At 49.7% G+C, this 14,883-nt stretch overlaps 1 protein-coding gene across 3 annotated transcripts in view; it reads right to left on the bottom strand.

Annotated features, from left to right (window-relative positions):
• Positions 1-9,869, bottom strand: part of Adamtsl3 (ADAMTS like 3) — a 226,320-nt gene extending 216,451 nt beyond the window's left edge. For 2 of the 3 annotated variants that reach the window (XM_075952699.1, XM_075952698.1), the window contains exons 1-2: positions 9,465-9,869; positions 8,078-8,179 (exon numbers count right to left, since the gene is read on the bottom strand). In XM_075952699.1, coding sequence (XP_075808814.1) covers positions 8,078-8,179; positions 9,465-9,467 — 105 coding nt within the window. In that variant the 5' untranslated portion in view covers positions 9,468-9,869. The remainder of the gene's footprint in view (positions 1-8,077; positions 8,180-9,464) is intronic. The other variant, XM_075952700.1, reaches the window with a different exon arrangement.
• Positions 9,870-14,883: the final 5,014 nt, after the last annotated feature.

Raw genomic sequence — 14,883 nt, 5'->3', positions numbered from 1 at the left:
GAAGAAAGAAAGAAAGAAAGAAAGAAAGAAAGAAAGAAAGAAAGAAAGAAAGAAAGAAAGAACATAGCCATCATGACTTGGATATGAAATATTCCCAATATTCCCTAAGGCTCTTGTGTTGAAGCTTTGGTCACCAGACAGCCATTCTGAGGTGGGGCTTTCTGAAAACTATCAGATCATGGAGTCTCTGAGTGCATCAGTGGGTTAATATATTAATAGATTTGTAATTTGGTGCCATTATTGTGAACCAATGAATCTTTAGGACCTAACTGAAGAAAGCAGGTCACTGGGGACACATCCTGGAAGCCTTTATCTTGTTCATCCCACCCAACTCAGCTGCCTGGTCACCATGAGGTGAGCAGCCCCTTCTGCCACGATCCCACCACCACCGTGGATAGCCTACTTCACCTCACATCCAAGGCAAAGGAGCCATCTGACCTTGAACTAAAAGCTCTAAACCACGAGGCAGCGTACGCCTCTCCTCCTTGATTTTCTTTTCTATATGTTCACGTTTTTCCTTAGTTCTCAGCAATAAAGACATGAAAAGAATTCCTAATCTAACCTATTAAGAAAAGACAGCATTCCCTCCCCGCTCTGTCCCTTCCACCCTTCCCAGTCTCCAGCAGTGTCCCTCAGGGGCAGACCATAGTGTACACCGAGCCAAAAGAACTTGCCACAAGGGCTCCCCTCCCATGAACCTTGTCATTTCTTTGGCTTCTATCTGGGGCCTCTTTGGAGGCATTGACCGCTTCTTCCAAGAACCACTCAGAGTTCCCAATTTCAACAAATAATTGACAAACCTGGACTTATCAGATGTACAAGAAGGAAGAGAGGCCTTGCCACAGGAGGCTGAGCACGCTACAAAGTGGCCACAGCTTTCCAAGTATGTGTTAGCACAGGAGGCAGCTGAGAGATTAAATAATTGAACAGCTTCTGAGATGTTTCCATATTGAAAAAGAAAATAAGACCGGAAGAAAACTCAGGTCTGCATGTATTTCCTGTCAACGTGATATTATTTCTGGATAGGATACAAAGGCAGGGAGTTCAAATGAGAGTCTTAGGGCAGACTGCTTGAAAAGTTTCAATGTTGGTACACCAAAACCATGCATAAAAATATAATACAAATGATGTCTTGGTTAGGGTTTCTATTGCTGTGAAGAGACACCATGACCACGGCAACTCTTATAAAGGAAAAACACTTAACCATTATCATCATGGTGGCATTCAGGCAGACATGATGCTGGCTCCATCTTGATCAGGAGGCAACAGGGAATGGGCTGAGACATTGGGTGTGGCTTGAGCATACATGAGACCTCTACAGTAGCAGACTTCCTCCAACAAGGCCACACCCACTCCAAAGCCACACCTCCTAGCAGTACCACTCCCTTTGGGCTCCATTTTCTCTTAAACCACCACAAATGACAAAATTGGGAAACTATTTGCAATATGTAAATGAAAATGATAAAGGACTAATCTTTGTTCATGAGAATACTTACAAATGGATAATACTTAGAAACTGGTTTTCTATTTCAAACGTCGTGTGTGTGCTGTATATAAACCTGTATGTGTGCATGTGTGTGCATGTAGATCGAGGCCAGAGATCAACATTAGCGTCTTCCTCAGTCATTCCCCATCTGAATTTTTGGGACGAGCCAGCGGGTAAACTCCAGGGATCCTTGTGTCCCCACTCACCCTGCTCAGTGCCGGGATTACAAATGCCTGACTCCATGTTCATCTTTATATGGGGGTTGGAAACCTGAACTCAGTTCGTAAGCTTGTACAGCAAGGACTTCATCCATTGAGCCATCTCCCTGACCCCATGTTCCTACTGCATTAAGGATAAAATATATAAAAGCAATAATACAAATGGTCCAAATGTCTTTTGGTTTTTTTTTTTTGAGGGGTTTTGTTTGTTTGTTTTTCAAGACAGAGTTTCTCTGTAGCTTTGGAGCCTGTCCTGGAACTCGCTCTGAAGACCAGGCTGGCCTCGAACTTTCAGAGATCTGCCTGTATCTCCCTCCTGAGTGCTGGGATTAAAGGCATTTAATCACCACCACTACCCAGCCCAAAAGTATTTTTAAGAATATCTCACTAAGGGGGCTGGAGAGATGGCTCAGTGGTTAAGAGCACTGGTTGCTCTTCCAGAGGTCCTGAGTTCAATTCCCAGCAACCACATGGTGGCTCACGACCATCTGTAATGAGATCTGGCGCCCTCTTCTGGCATGTGGGCATACATGGAGGCAGAATGTTGTATACATAATAAATAAAATCTTTAAAAAAAAAAATATCTCACTAAGTCAAGCATGGTGACTCATGCCTGTAGTCGCAGAAACTGGGAAACTGAAGAAGACGGACACCTGATCAAGACCAGTCTACACTGTACAATAAATCCAAGGCCAGTCTGGACACTTTGAGGAAGGTAATCTGATAATATAAATCAAAAAACTTAAATTTTCATAATAGAGAAACAATGTCTAACCAAGAACCTTTTTCTGTAACTCTATTTAAATCAAATAATTACAGGTACACACAAAGATGGGCTTGCAGGCACAGCTACAGCCGACCTTTGCAGCTGGCAGAAGAATCTGGGAGAGTGTACCCAATGCTCAACATAGAAGACCTAGTTAATGAACTCTGATGTATTCAAATGAGGCAATGTTATAACATGGTATATATTATCAGAGTAAAATACTCCTCACATTGTTCAAACTTTTTAGTTATCAAAATGAGTAGTATGACTTCTTTTCATGTGTTTGAGAGTATGTATGTGTGTGTGCACGCATGTGCACATATGTGTTCACGCATGTGGAAGCCAGAGGTTAATCTGGAGTATTGTTACTCAGGCATTGTTCACAGCCCCTCTTTTATTTTGAAAAAGGATTTCTCACTGGCCTGGGGCTGATCAAACAGTCTAGGCTTGCAAGCCAGTCCCAGGGATCTATCTGCCTGTCTCCCCATGCCCAGAGCTGGGGGGGCATTGCAGGCATACTGTCATGCCCAACATTTTTATGTGGGTTCTGAGGGTGAAGCCCAGTCCCCCATGCTTGCTGTATATGGCAAAACACTTGCCAACTAAGCCATCTCTCCAGTCCATTATCACTTCTTTAAATAAGCATATACGCTAATATTCCAGGGTCAGAGATGCGTACAGGGAACTCCTAAGAAGCGGGTACAATTCAGGTCTATTTGGCTTAACCTTTGTCCTTTCCTGCACTTCTCACATTTCCAGCCTGAGTTCTAAAACACACACACACGCACACATGCACACACACATGCACACACCACACGCACACACACAAGCACACACAAGCACACACATGCACACACATGCATGCACACATGCACAAAAATGTACACACACGCGTACATTTTAAAGAGAGGACTTTACTAAGCTGTAAATTACTTTTATTAATACGATAGCTCATCCTCCTGAATTTAAAAGCACTTGCAAAGGAAAATTCTATCGAGTGATTAAATAAATACTTGGAGAACAAATGGGTTTCTGCGAATTTGGCCACAATAATTTATAGCATACATTGGCTGGAGCTGTTCAGCACTGACAAATTCCAGGAAGTAATTGCATAAAATACTTGGAGAGGAAATTGCTTTATGCTTCCATGCTATTTCTGGAAATTAGCATCTTTGTAAAAATAAACCAGGAGTAATCACAATCGTAAACCCTGAACCGTGACTTCCAGGCTGCTAGGCTTGAGCTTTCGGACCATTAGGGACAGTGGAAGAGCATGGACTGTTAATTTGCCCCTGTTATGAAACAATCACATACAACTGTGGCTCCCTTCTTCCCCTTGTATCTTCACCGTCTTGCTTTCTCTCGGAAGCATCCCATGTGGAGTTCAGACATGCTGATGTGCAGTTTGTGGAGAAAACCTGCTTGTCGTTCCGTTTCCCTCCCAGAAATTATTACGTAACCTGTGTTCTGCATCTCCACATTCTCTGATTCCCATCAATCAGCCCCTCAAACCTAGACATTTCCCAGGATCAAGGTGAACTTCCAAGTTCTTGTCCTAAGTCTAATTCAAAACCTGAGACGATTTTCAATTTTTGTATTTCTCTCAAGTCCGCTTCTTCTCTTGCCATGTTCTGTCCCCCTCTAAGGGGTTCTTAAAGGTTCTGGCCTTCACCTCATCTTGTTGACAATTACCCCCTCCATCTCCACAGCCTAGGACTCACCATTGCCATAGTGCCAGGAACCTCGCAGGCATCATCAGCTCCAGCGAGTCCCCAGTGAATCCCCAGCAGCCCCACTGAGTCCTGATAGCGCTCCCTGCCACCTGCTAGATATCCCAAGGACTGTGCTGCCTAGTACTTACAATGCTCTTCCAGCTCCTCCCCACAGCAGCCACAAGCTGTCCTGGCTCCTTTTTACCTCCTAGCCCTTCCTGCCATGTTTCTATTCCTCACGTGCATGGTGCCCATGGAAACCCAGAGAAGGAAACAGATTTGAGAGGTACTTCTGAGCTGACAACTCATAGCCAATTGGGTACAGAGCACAGACAACAGAAAAGGCATTTGGAGTATTCCTGGGGATCAATGGCTAGTTGACGGTGAACCAAGTGGGGAGGGGAGAGGAGAGAGCATGAATATAAACAGCTGGGGCTGAGGCGCTGGCTTGGTGAGTAGATGCTTCCTGTGCAAGCCTGAGGACCTACCTTCAGAGCCTCAGCCCCCACGAGAAGAGCTGGCTGCGGCAGGGCATGCTTACAATCCAAGTCCTGGGACTGTGGAGACAAGGGGGGATCCCTGGCCTGCGACTCTATCCAATCGGCAACCTCCAGATACCGTGGGAACCCTGTCTCCGAAAATAAGGTGTAGAGTAATTGAAGGAGACTCCTGATGTCAACCTCTGGACATACACACACACACACACACACACACATACACACACATACACACACACACACATACACACACACACACACACACATACACACACACACACACACACACAGCACCTACAGAGAGTGGGGGGAGAGAGAACAAAAACAAAACATGTATGTACATTTGTGCGTCTATAGTTCTATTAGTTATAACCTGAAATGGAGTTTTTATGAACTGAAATTCAGGTTCTGAAGACTCTGCCTCTACTTTATCCTGGGTCCCACTTATGAGAAGCGCTGGGACAGCCTCCTCGATCTTGACATCTTTACCTGCACGGCCAAGTCCTTTTGTCAGGTACAGAACACTGATGGGTTCCAGCAACCCAATATGGACATATTTTGGGAGCCACTATACAGCCTACCGCACTTCCCAGAGATTTCTATACCCTAGACCCAGTGGTTCCTTCGATAGTATAATGATTAAAACAATAGAGGCTTGGGGTGGGGGAGCAACTGTTGCCTTCGCTAGGAAAATCAGGTGCAAAGCACCCAAAGCAACAGCAAGCTCCCAGAGCCTGATAGGCAGGAAGGGGAGGGAGGGTCCTCCTGCTTGAGTGGGAGGAGCCTTCAGCTTCACTTGGCCATGTCCCGCGCTTATCACAGGAACTTGTAGCCAGCAATTATAAGAGTTCCCATTTTCCATGGTTTAAGAAGGAGAATCTCATTTTTATTAATTAGCGGAAGCACCCGAGACAGCTGAAATACCCTTCCAGCTGAGCCCCACACATCTGTTCATCTCCTTGTAGCCTACTTAGGAGGCAAGGAGAGCAAAACTGAGGGCCACCTTCAGTCCCATCCCAACATTAAAATCATAATACAGATGGACAGCTTCTTACAAAGCCCAAATGCGCCTTGCGGAAATACCAGAGACAGCCCTGTCCGCTTCTGCAAGAACCTCCTCAGAGATCAGCCCCTATCTAGAACAGTTTGCAGCCTCTTGCCTCGGTTCATGTCTCTTGAGCGCCCCCTACAGCGCCATGGCCGAATATGCAGGCACAATGCTAATTTCAAACCTTTAACAAGCTGCCCATGTTAGAGTTGATATTCATTGGCCACATTGCTTTGTTCCCCATTTTCCATGTCGCCATGTATTGCCTCCTGAAAACAGCTCTAAGTGGTGGGCACTGCTGTAAGCCCCTCTCTACAAGTGTGGGGACAGATGGGATGCACAGGTGAGTGACCCAGCGATGCATACAGTGGTGCTGTTGGGATTCCAGCAGTGGAGGGCATGGATGACTTAGACTCCTGCCCGAGAATTGTATGTCATGCCCTTCCATGTGCGCTACACTGATCATGGAAACAATACTGCCACAGGCACACAGAGAAGGGAAAATCCAAAGAGGTCACTGAGAGATTCAAGCTGGGCAAATGCTCCCTTAGACAGAAGGCAGCAGACGAGACTCAAAGCACACAGAGACAGTCTAGAGGGGAAAGGGACAAAGAGAAATACTCTGTCTTGGAGGCTCAGCCCCCTTGACCAGGAAGAAATATCTCTGAAGCCATGTATTCTATTTTAGATCCTTCGGTGAGATGGAAAAGTAAACCATATTGCTTTTATAACAACACTGCACCATGCTGTCCAGAAAATCCCTAAGCCATGCCTTTCAATCTTAACTTTTTTAAGATTTATTTTATTTTAAATTATGTGTGGGAGTGCGTGCGCACGCATGATGCAGTTGCTCCTGGAAACCAGAAGAGGGCGTCAGACCCTCAAGAGCTGGTGGTTACCCCAGGTCCCAGGAACTGAACTCAGTTCTCTGCAAGGTCAGCAGAGATCCTGACCACTGAACTTCCCTCCATCCTCTTAGCCTTTGTTCCAACAAAATATATCTACTTAAAATATGGCGACAGAGGAGCACCATAAAATGGGATAAAGGGGATGATGTCCCTCACTAACCAGTTGTGTATAAGCCGCAGAATTGATGGAGTACTGAAAGGGGCTTAAAGACAGTAAATCCAAGAGAACACAGCAAGGAGCAGGGGCCTCTGCTTCATTTACCCGGGGTATAGATTTTCATCCATGCCTGCATGCTTGTTTAACAGACTTAAGCCCTTAAGTACTAGGCTGTCTGCTAAGACCATGAGGGCGCACAGACCACAGCCAGCAGTGAAACCCGCAGGGAAGCGTTGTCTTGTTCTAAGTCACATAAGACATTGCACGGGATTAGCAGCCACCCTCAGGACACGGTATTAACTGAAATGTTCCCCTGCATTTGGAGGTCAGGGCCCACACACTTTCTTGGCGGAATCCAGCTGCAAACATATTTGTCTGGATTTCACTTTGTTATAAACCAAAGGGTTGTAGAAGAAACCTGGATGTTCCAGCTATCCTGAAACAGAAGAAGGCCCAGCAATCCTGGGCTTGCATTCCAACTTAACAATGACAAACCGGAGGGAAGCGGTGACTGCTCTTATGAAGGGAAACCGAGTTCTAGCTCTCGCCGTCTCTACCGCTCCCTGCTGTCCCTCTGGCAGTGCCAGCTGCTCGCCTTTGAGTTTGCCAAGTAGACAAATAACTATGCAATCCGTGAGCTCAGTTTCTCAGGCTGGGTGAAAAAGACAAGAGTCTAGAGCAGTTTCTCAACCTGTGGTTCGCGACCCTCCAGGGGGGTTGGATGACCCTTTCACAGTCGACTAAGACCATCGGAAAACACAGATACTTACATTACAATGCATAACAGTAGCAAAATTACAGCTATGAAAGAGCAACGAAAGTAATTTTATGATCAGGGCTCACCACAACATGAGGAACTATATTAAAGGGTCACTGTGTTAGGAAAACTGAGAGCCGGTGGCCTAGAGAGAGGACCGCACAATAGTGGGCTGTGTTAACGGAATAAATCCAGAAGACGCACTTAGAGGCTCAGCTAGTGCAGATATCAGTCTCTTCCTGACCTCTAACCGTGTAGCCTTAACTGGGATCATGCACACAGCCACCGTAGGCAGAAAAGATGGGGTTCACCCAAGCCCCAAGTCCCAATTTGTACATGGGTCCGCAGTGGTATCAAGTTCCTGGTCTTTGAATGATGCCTACAGAGACACCAACCACGACACTACTTGTGTGAGATTTTCTGATGCAGTGTTAACACTGGTCCTATTAACATCTTACACGGTCTGGAATCATATTGCTATGCAAAGACAGGCACACCCCGCCTTCTCAGGGTCCCCCATCCTGTTACCTGCAGATGACCAGGGAACATAACGATCACCCACGCCAGCAGCCACCGGGATCCTGTCCAGGAAGTCATAGGGTCCAATATCTTAGAAGCCTCCCTCACTGCCTACAAAAAAGAAAAACAGCGAAGACCTAATTTCCAACCAGCTCTGGCTCCAGAGATAGTCTGTGAGCTGAGAGCCCAATCCGAGGACAGAGACCCTGAAGCCAGGCAGTGTCTCTGAAAGGTTTGTGTTGGCCCAGGATGGGACTGCCTGCTGCAGAATGGAGACAATATGGAGCTCCCTTTAGGATGAGCCCTCCAAGATTGGGGAGGAGGCGGGAACTGTCCCACCCCCACCCCCCAGTCAGCAACTCTTACTCCCAGCATTCCAGAAGTCAAGACACCCCTGAGCCAGCCACCTCCTAGCCTGATTGTCAGCACCAGGGTGTGGCTTTTGGCGTGGTCTAGGGAAGCCAACCTACAGCCAAGGGTCCGGGCACCTGCCAGCTTAGGCTCCTTGAGGCAAAAATGAGTCCAAAGCCACCTACACTAGACCAGAGAGGGGAAGGAACCTGCCTAAAGTCACACAGTAAAACAGTGATTCTAGGAGTGGACCGCAGATCAGATAGTTTGAGGCATTTCTCACTAAACATACAATGCCCTCTGCTTCCAAGCCTGTGGCTAAAAGAGCAGGGGTGGGGGAGGACAGTCCTGCAGAGTGAGTCTCTTAAAGGTGAGGAAGGACTAAGCCCAGGAGGGCGATGGGAACTTTTTTTCCTCTCCCAGTGTGTTTTCCTGTCAGTTTACAGAGAACTGAGTTTGAGAGGAGACTGGAAAAGCAGAGGTCACACTCGACTCCCGCTTCGCCTCGCGGGCGCCTTGGCGGAGTCGGTGTCCGGGGGCGGGTCGGTGGCTTCTCTCCATCTGGAGAAAGCATTAAGGCCTGGCTTAATGCGATCCGCAAATGTGCTGCTGTTTCCGACCCGAGGCGGCAACTCTGGGACGAAGAGAGGCGGCCAGGGCCGGGCCCGGGACCACGCGCCCCTCTCAGCTGGCTCGCACACTCCAACGCCCGCCACCCTCACGCCTCCTATTCCTGGCGTGCGTCTCGCCTGGGTCCTCTGCGCTCCAGGCGTGCGAGCTTCAGTAACCAACCCACAGGACCTTCGGACACTCCAGACTGCGATCAACCCGCAGTCCACTGACCCTGCAGGGTATCCCGTCAACGAGAGCGCCCTTCGCTCGCTGAGGACCGGGGAAGGTTCTGCCCAAAGTTTCCGGACCCGGTGGCGTGCGCCTACCCGGACCTATCTAAGTCCCATAGGTTGCTCAGGTTGTGAAGCCCCGCGTAGGACCAGCAGAGGACCCTACTTGCCAGTGTCATTCCCATCAATTTGCTCAGCCTTACCATCCTAGGAGAGACCTGTCCCTGGATCTCCGAGGGTGTCCCTTCTCCCAACTCGGCGCCGCAGCAGCGTCTCTGGGTGCCGCGGCGGGGATGCGCGATGTGGAGACGGAGATGAGCAGTACCAACTCGGCGACACCTCGTGCGCAGCGCGGGATCCCGATGGTCCCCGACGCCGGCCTCCAGCCCGCGCCGCCGCCAAAGTTAAATGGGGCTGGGACGCGGCCGCCCCGCCTGTCCCGCCCCTCCGGGCGCGCGGAGCGCAGGGCTGGCCCCGGCCCAGAGGCGGAGGGCGCGCGCCGCCACCTGCGCCGTCTGTCCCGCAAGTGCGCGTCGCGCCCCGGGGCCGGTCGGTCCGTGCCCGCTCTTCGTCCTCCGCTCGAATCCCCGGTCGCTGGGAACGCGAGGACGAGCGGGGCAGCGGGGCAGCGGAGCTGCAGCCGGGCGGCTCGGTTCGCGCGGAGCCGCGGCGGTCACGGCGAGACTCGGCTGGAACGCTTCTCCGCCCGCTTCCTGGAAGCCACTCCTCGCCCTGGGCCTGCAGCCAGGCCTGGTGCCAGGAGCCCCGGCTGCCGCCGCCGCCGGCAGAGCGCTGGGGAGAGGCAGCGGCTGTACCTCGGGCCAGCGGGGCCAGCCGGGCCAGTGCAAGGATGCCATCCCCTCCCACCTCAGCTGCCTGGCCCGGGCGCCTCCTCTGCTAAGTCGTGCCCCGCGAAGGGAGGCCTGAAGACACTGGCTCCTACTGGGAGTCTTTAGGAGCTTGACCAAGACCCGTCAGAAGCCTTTGCAATCCAGGGACTTTTCGACTGCAGGGGACCCTGGGTGACCCAGCAGGAGCACCTAAACCTGCTACCTGAAGTTCAGGGTATGAAACTGGTTTGGGTGACTCCGAACTCCAGACCTGTTCGAAAATAAATTCAGCACCAGAGCCTAGGGTTTGGAATGAAGGCATCTCAGTCTGGAATGGAGGCAGGTTTGAGGGTGCCTTGGGTACTTTTGAAGGAAAGAAAAGTCAGGGAAGACACGCAAGGGCCTTGGCTTCATCCCAACAACAGGAGCCAAGGGTCAGGGTGTTCCTTTTAAGGTCTGCAGTGTTGTGCCACCACCCTTAGGTCCCTTGAGTGATGCTATTCTGCCAAGCAGTGTGTATGCAGCCAGCCATCCCCAAAGTGTTATCCTAATTCCTGAGGGAATAGCTTGCCCTGGGTGATCAGAGAGGCCAGGTCGGGAACTGGTACCCACTTCTCTCAGGAGTCTGAAACATTTGCATCCAAAGTTGCTCTCTTGACCGCTGGACTGTCGGTGCTTCCAGACGGTCACAAGCATTGCCAAGAGGTCCCCCTACCTGTCCTCTTCGCCCTTTCTTCCCTTTCCCAGTCAGATGGCTTCCTCTAACCAGAGGAACCTCGGGTGTCCCTCCGCTTCAGGCAGGAAAGGGCTTGAAATCCTAGGGAAAATGAGCAGGTGGCAGCGGATGGGGAAAGATTCAGGAGGAGCCAAGAGAAGAGGAGAGAGCTAGACTGTGACTAACTCACCTACAGACGAGTAAGTCTCTCTGTTCACCCCAGTTTAGCTCTGGAACGCGGGGCAAACAATGCATTTATGAATACTGGGCTGTTACTGTGGTGGGTAAGATAGGATCAGGTTCCCACGAGCCTCTGGCCACATTTTGACAGCCAGTTGGCTCATGGCCTTATTCTGTAGACATTTCTGTGTTAAGGCACCATAACACACATTCATACGTTCACACTGAGCTGAGGGCCCCAGCACCTGTCCCTCCCCGACAGGGACTGTTCTCTATTCAACCGCGAGTCACAGCCACTTGGGCCTTGGGGACACACAGACAGCATTGTGTTTGAGGGTGGCTTAAAACAGTGAAGGTGCAAACGACAAAATGTTGCAAAGGGGACTTTTTAGGATAACGGTGTACACAGGGAGAGCTGAAGCAGACACAGGAAAGGGCATCGGCTTGTGGGACCTTCGTGGTGAATGTGCACACCGGTGAACTCACAACCTTCACTGGTTGTCAGATGGCTTTGAAAAGGCTGTGTGCATTGGTTATAGGGTGACAGGTGACGAGTTTTCTAGAAAGACATCGCGGATGAGAAGGCTCCATGGTTGCTCATCTATGTCAGTGAGTCAGTAGAGGAACAACCGCGTTTACATTTCAGAACATCTATGACATGCCACGTGGTGGCGTGAATGAGAATGACCACCATCAGATCATATATTTGAATTCTTAGTCCCCAGCAGATAAATGGTTGGTGAAGGATGAGGAGGTGTGGCCATGTTGGAGGAAGTGAGTCGAGTTGCTGGGGATGGGCTCAGAGGTGTCAGAACTATTGTGTGTAAGCCTTGGCAGCTGCATCAAGCTCGACTCCCTGTGTGTGTGACTGAGCAAGGCCTAAGGATGCCTCCCGAGATGCAGACATTGCTGGGAATGTTTAGTGGCTCTGCCCTTAGGTATTGATGTCTCCACAGAACTTCCTGTCTCCTTTTCCCTGAGGCGTTTTTGATTCCTGAGTCGGCCTCCAAGGAATGCCTCACACTGAAAACTGGGGCCAGAACAGGCTTTATTTCTTCGGGTCCCATCTAGAGTCAGGCTGTCCCTGCAAAGGGTTGACTGAGAGAGGAAACCAGAAAAATAATACCACCCTCACTCTTACGGAAGTTCTGCCACTCTGGTAATCCTGGCATGTTGAGCCATCTCTTATGGGTGACTGAGGCGCTGTGAATTAGGATTACAAAGGGTTATAAAGAGCAGACTCCACCTCTCTGCACCTCAGAGATGTCCCAATGTGACAGTTAACCTTAATGGTCACCTTGAGTGGATTCACAACCACTGAGGACATTATAAAGCACATGTCTGGCATCATGTTTTGAGATGTCTAGATCCATCCTGATGTGTCTGCCCTAATGAATGCATTGGTCATTGATGGATTCATAATACAAACGCATAACCGGGGTTGTTGAAAGGTAGGGGTGGACCTACTTAGAGGAAATAGGCTACTGGCGGGTGTCTTTAGAGGCTCTGGCTTCCCCTGGACCATTCCTGTGTTCCCTTTCTTTGCTTCCTGGCTGCTGTGGTGTGGACTGCTCTGTTTGCTCATGCCCCTCCCACCATGACAGAGTGTGGAAATCCCAGGATGTTGGACACACCAGAATCTGAGACCTTCGCCAGGGAGAGCTACAGGTAGGAAGTGCAATCAGATAGAGGGGGCATGGATCACAAATAGCAAAGCTGGAGGGATGGGGCTCTCTGAAGCCATTTAAAACGGAAGCCCCAGATACTGGACATCGAGCTGTAGGATTTGGGTATTTACCCGCTGGGTTTGAGGCTTGTTTAGAATAGGAATTTTTATTGTGTGCTCTTATATGTTGAAAGTTTGTAATGGATTTTTATTTGGGGAGGCAGGGTGTCACAGTTAAGAGACTTTGGAACTGTGTTGAGATTATTAAAGACTATGGGACCTTCTGGAGTTATACGAAATGCATTTTGCTTCATGAAAAGGTTATGGGGTCTATGAGGGCCAACGGGCTGGATGTGGTGGTTTAATGAGAAACGTCTCCCATCAGCTCACGTATTTGGACACGTGGTCCCCAGTTGGTGGGGCTGTTTGGGGGAGATTATGGAACTTCCAGGAGGTGCATGCTTGCTAGAGGAAGCACATCGCTGGCAAGTGACTTGAGGGCTTATAACACCCCCCCACACACACACACACACACTCTACCTCTGCTTCCTGTGTGTTTGTACAAATGTGATCACCCAGATTCCTGCTCCTGCAGCCACGCCACGCCTTCCCCACCATTGTGGACTCTCCCTCCGGAACAGAAGGCTGGAATAAACCCTTTCTTCAGTAAGTTGCTTTGGTAGAGGTTCATCGCAGCAGCAGAGAGGTTCCACTTGCCGCACACCCTACCCTGGGTTCTGCTCTTTGCCTGCACTCCAACCCCATGGAATTCTGGGGGGCGAGGGGGTTGGCAGTCCTTAAAGGCACAGAGTCCACAATTTCCAGTCAGGAGTTTAGGACTTTGAAGGTACTGCCGCACGGGGAGTATGAGATCATCAGAACCTCTGTCAAGAGAGTGAGGGAGACGATGGACAGAGTTCCAAGTCTTCCAGGTAGGACAGTATAAGGAAAGCTAGGACCCCCATAATGTTTTCTGAAGGATGAAGCTAGGTTTGGTAGCCCTTCCAAGGCCAGAAGATTCTGTAAGCCATGCCCCCAAAGGCTGACTCCTGTTGGCTTCTGGGGCTAGGAAGATGCTGGCCTGGCTCAGAGGTGTTTGCACCTCACACCTTGAAAACGCTACACATGTACACAACACAGGTCCTCAGAGACTCTGCTGTGGACTGTCGACAAGCACAGGCGCCTTGCAGAGTGTCTTCAGCACCTTAGCACTCCCGCCCTGCCCCTGGGAAGATCCTATCCCTGCCCCCAGGGGCACGAGATGACCTAGCACACAAGATGGCAAGTACGGCTCAGGAAATCCAGTGCCCCTATTGCAAGAAGTACTCAGGAAACCGAGGGCCGGTTCAAGGTGGGCCATGAATCGGGAGATTGAAGGCAAGTCATGTCACTGTCTGAAGACAAACCTTCCAAGTCCACGAGTTAGAAACCTGCAGCAGGTCCTACCTGTGCACACGGTGGCTTGTCTTCTCACTTGTCTTGTGGACTATAACACTGCTCCCTGGGATGGTTTGGGTGTGACCTGTTGCCCAAGGGTTCAGATGTTGGTAGGTTGGTCCCCAGTGCGGAAGTGTGAATGGGAGGTTCTCAGGTCATTGAGCACCACCCCCAGAAGGGGCTAAGGTATTTCTCGTGGGGCCTGATTTAGCTCTTGAATCTGTTACCAGAGCAAGTCTATCCATATCACCGTCTTCTCTCCTGCTCCCGTACTAGATACTTAACCACTGTGGCTGTTTGGATTGTAGCTCACTAGCTGGGAAAGGAAACAACCTGAATGTCCGTAACAGATGACTGGGTACTGAAACACAATACACGTACACTATGAAATATCATTCTCCTGTAAAGAAAACTGAAATCAGGAACTTGTCAAGTAAACGATAGAACTAGAAGATCAAGAAAGACAAACTTCCCGTGTCCTTTTCCACCTGAGATTCCTAGCTCTGAGCCTTCAGATGTGAGTACGTTTCCTGGAGTCACTGCAAAACCAGGAAGTGGAAAAGGACCATGGAGAGGGAGCAGGCGGAGAAAGGAATAGCAGGGCACACTGGTTTGATGGGGGCGGGTGGATAAAAACAGGGAGGGATTTAATTAGAGTGGAGGAAAACTAATACAGAGAAGGAGAAAAAAAAACAAGTCAGGATGTCTTAGAAAGCCCTAAGTAAATACATATACGTCTGTGGACACATGTACATATACAGTTTAAAGATTTCCCATCTGGGCAGACACTGCTC

This window comes from Microtus pennsylvanicus, chromosome 18, assembly GCF_037038515.1.
Source record: "Microtus pennsylvanicus isolate mMicPen1 chromosome 18, mMicPen1.hap1, whole genome shotgun sequence".
Lineage (NCBI taxonomy): Eukaryota > Metazoa > Chordata > Mammalia > Rodentia > Cricetidae > Microtus > Microtus pennsylvanicus.
Note: the sequence above shows the minus strand (reverse complement) of the source record. Positions and strands in the feature narration are given on the sequence as shown.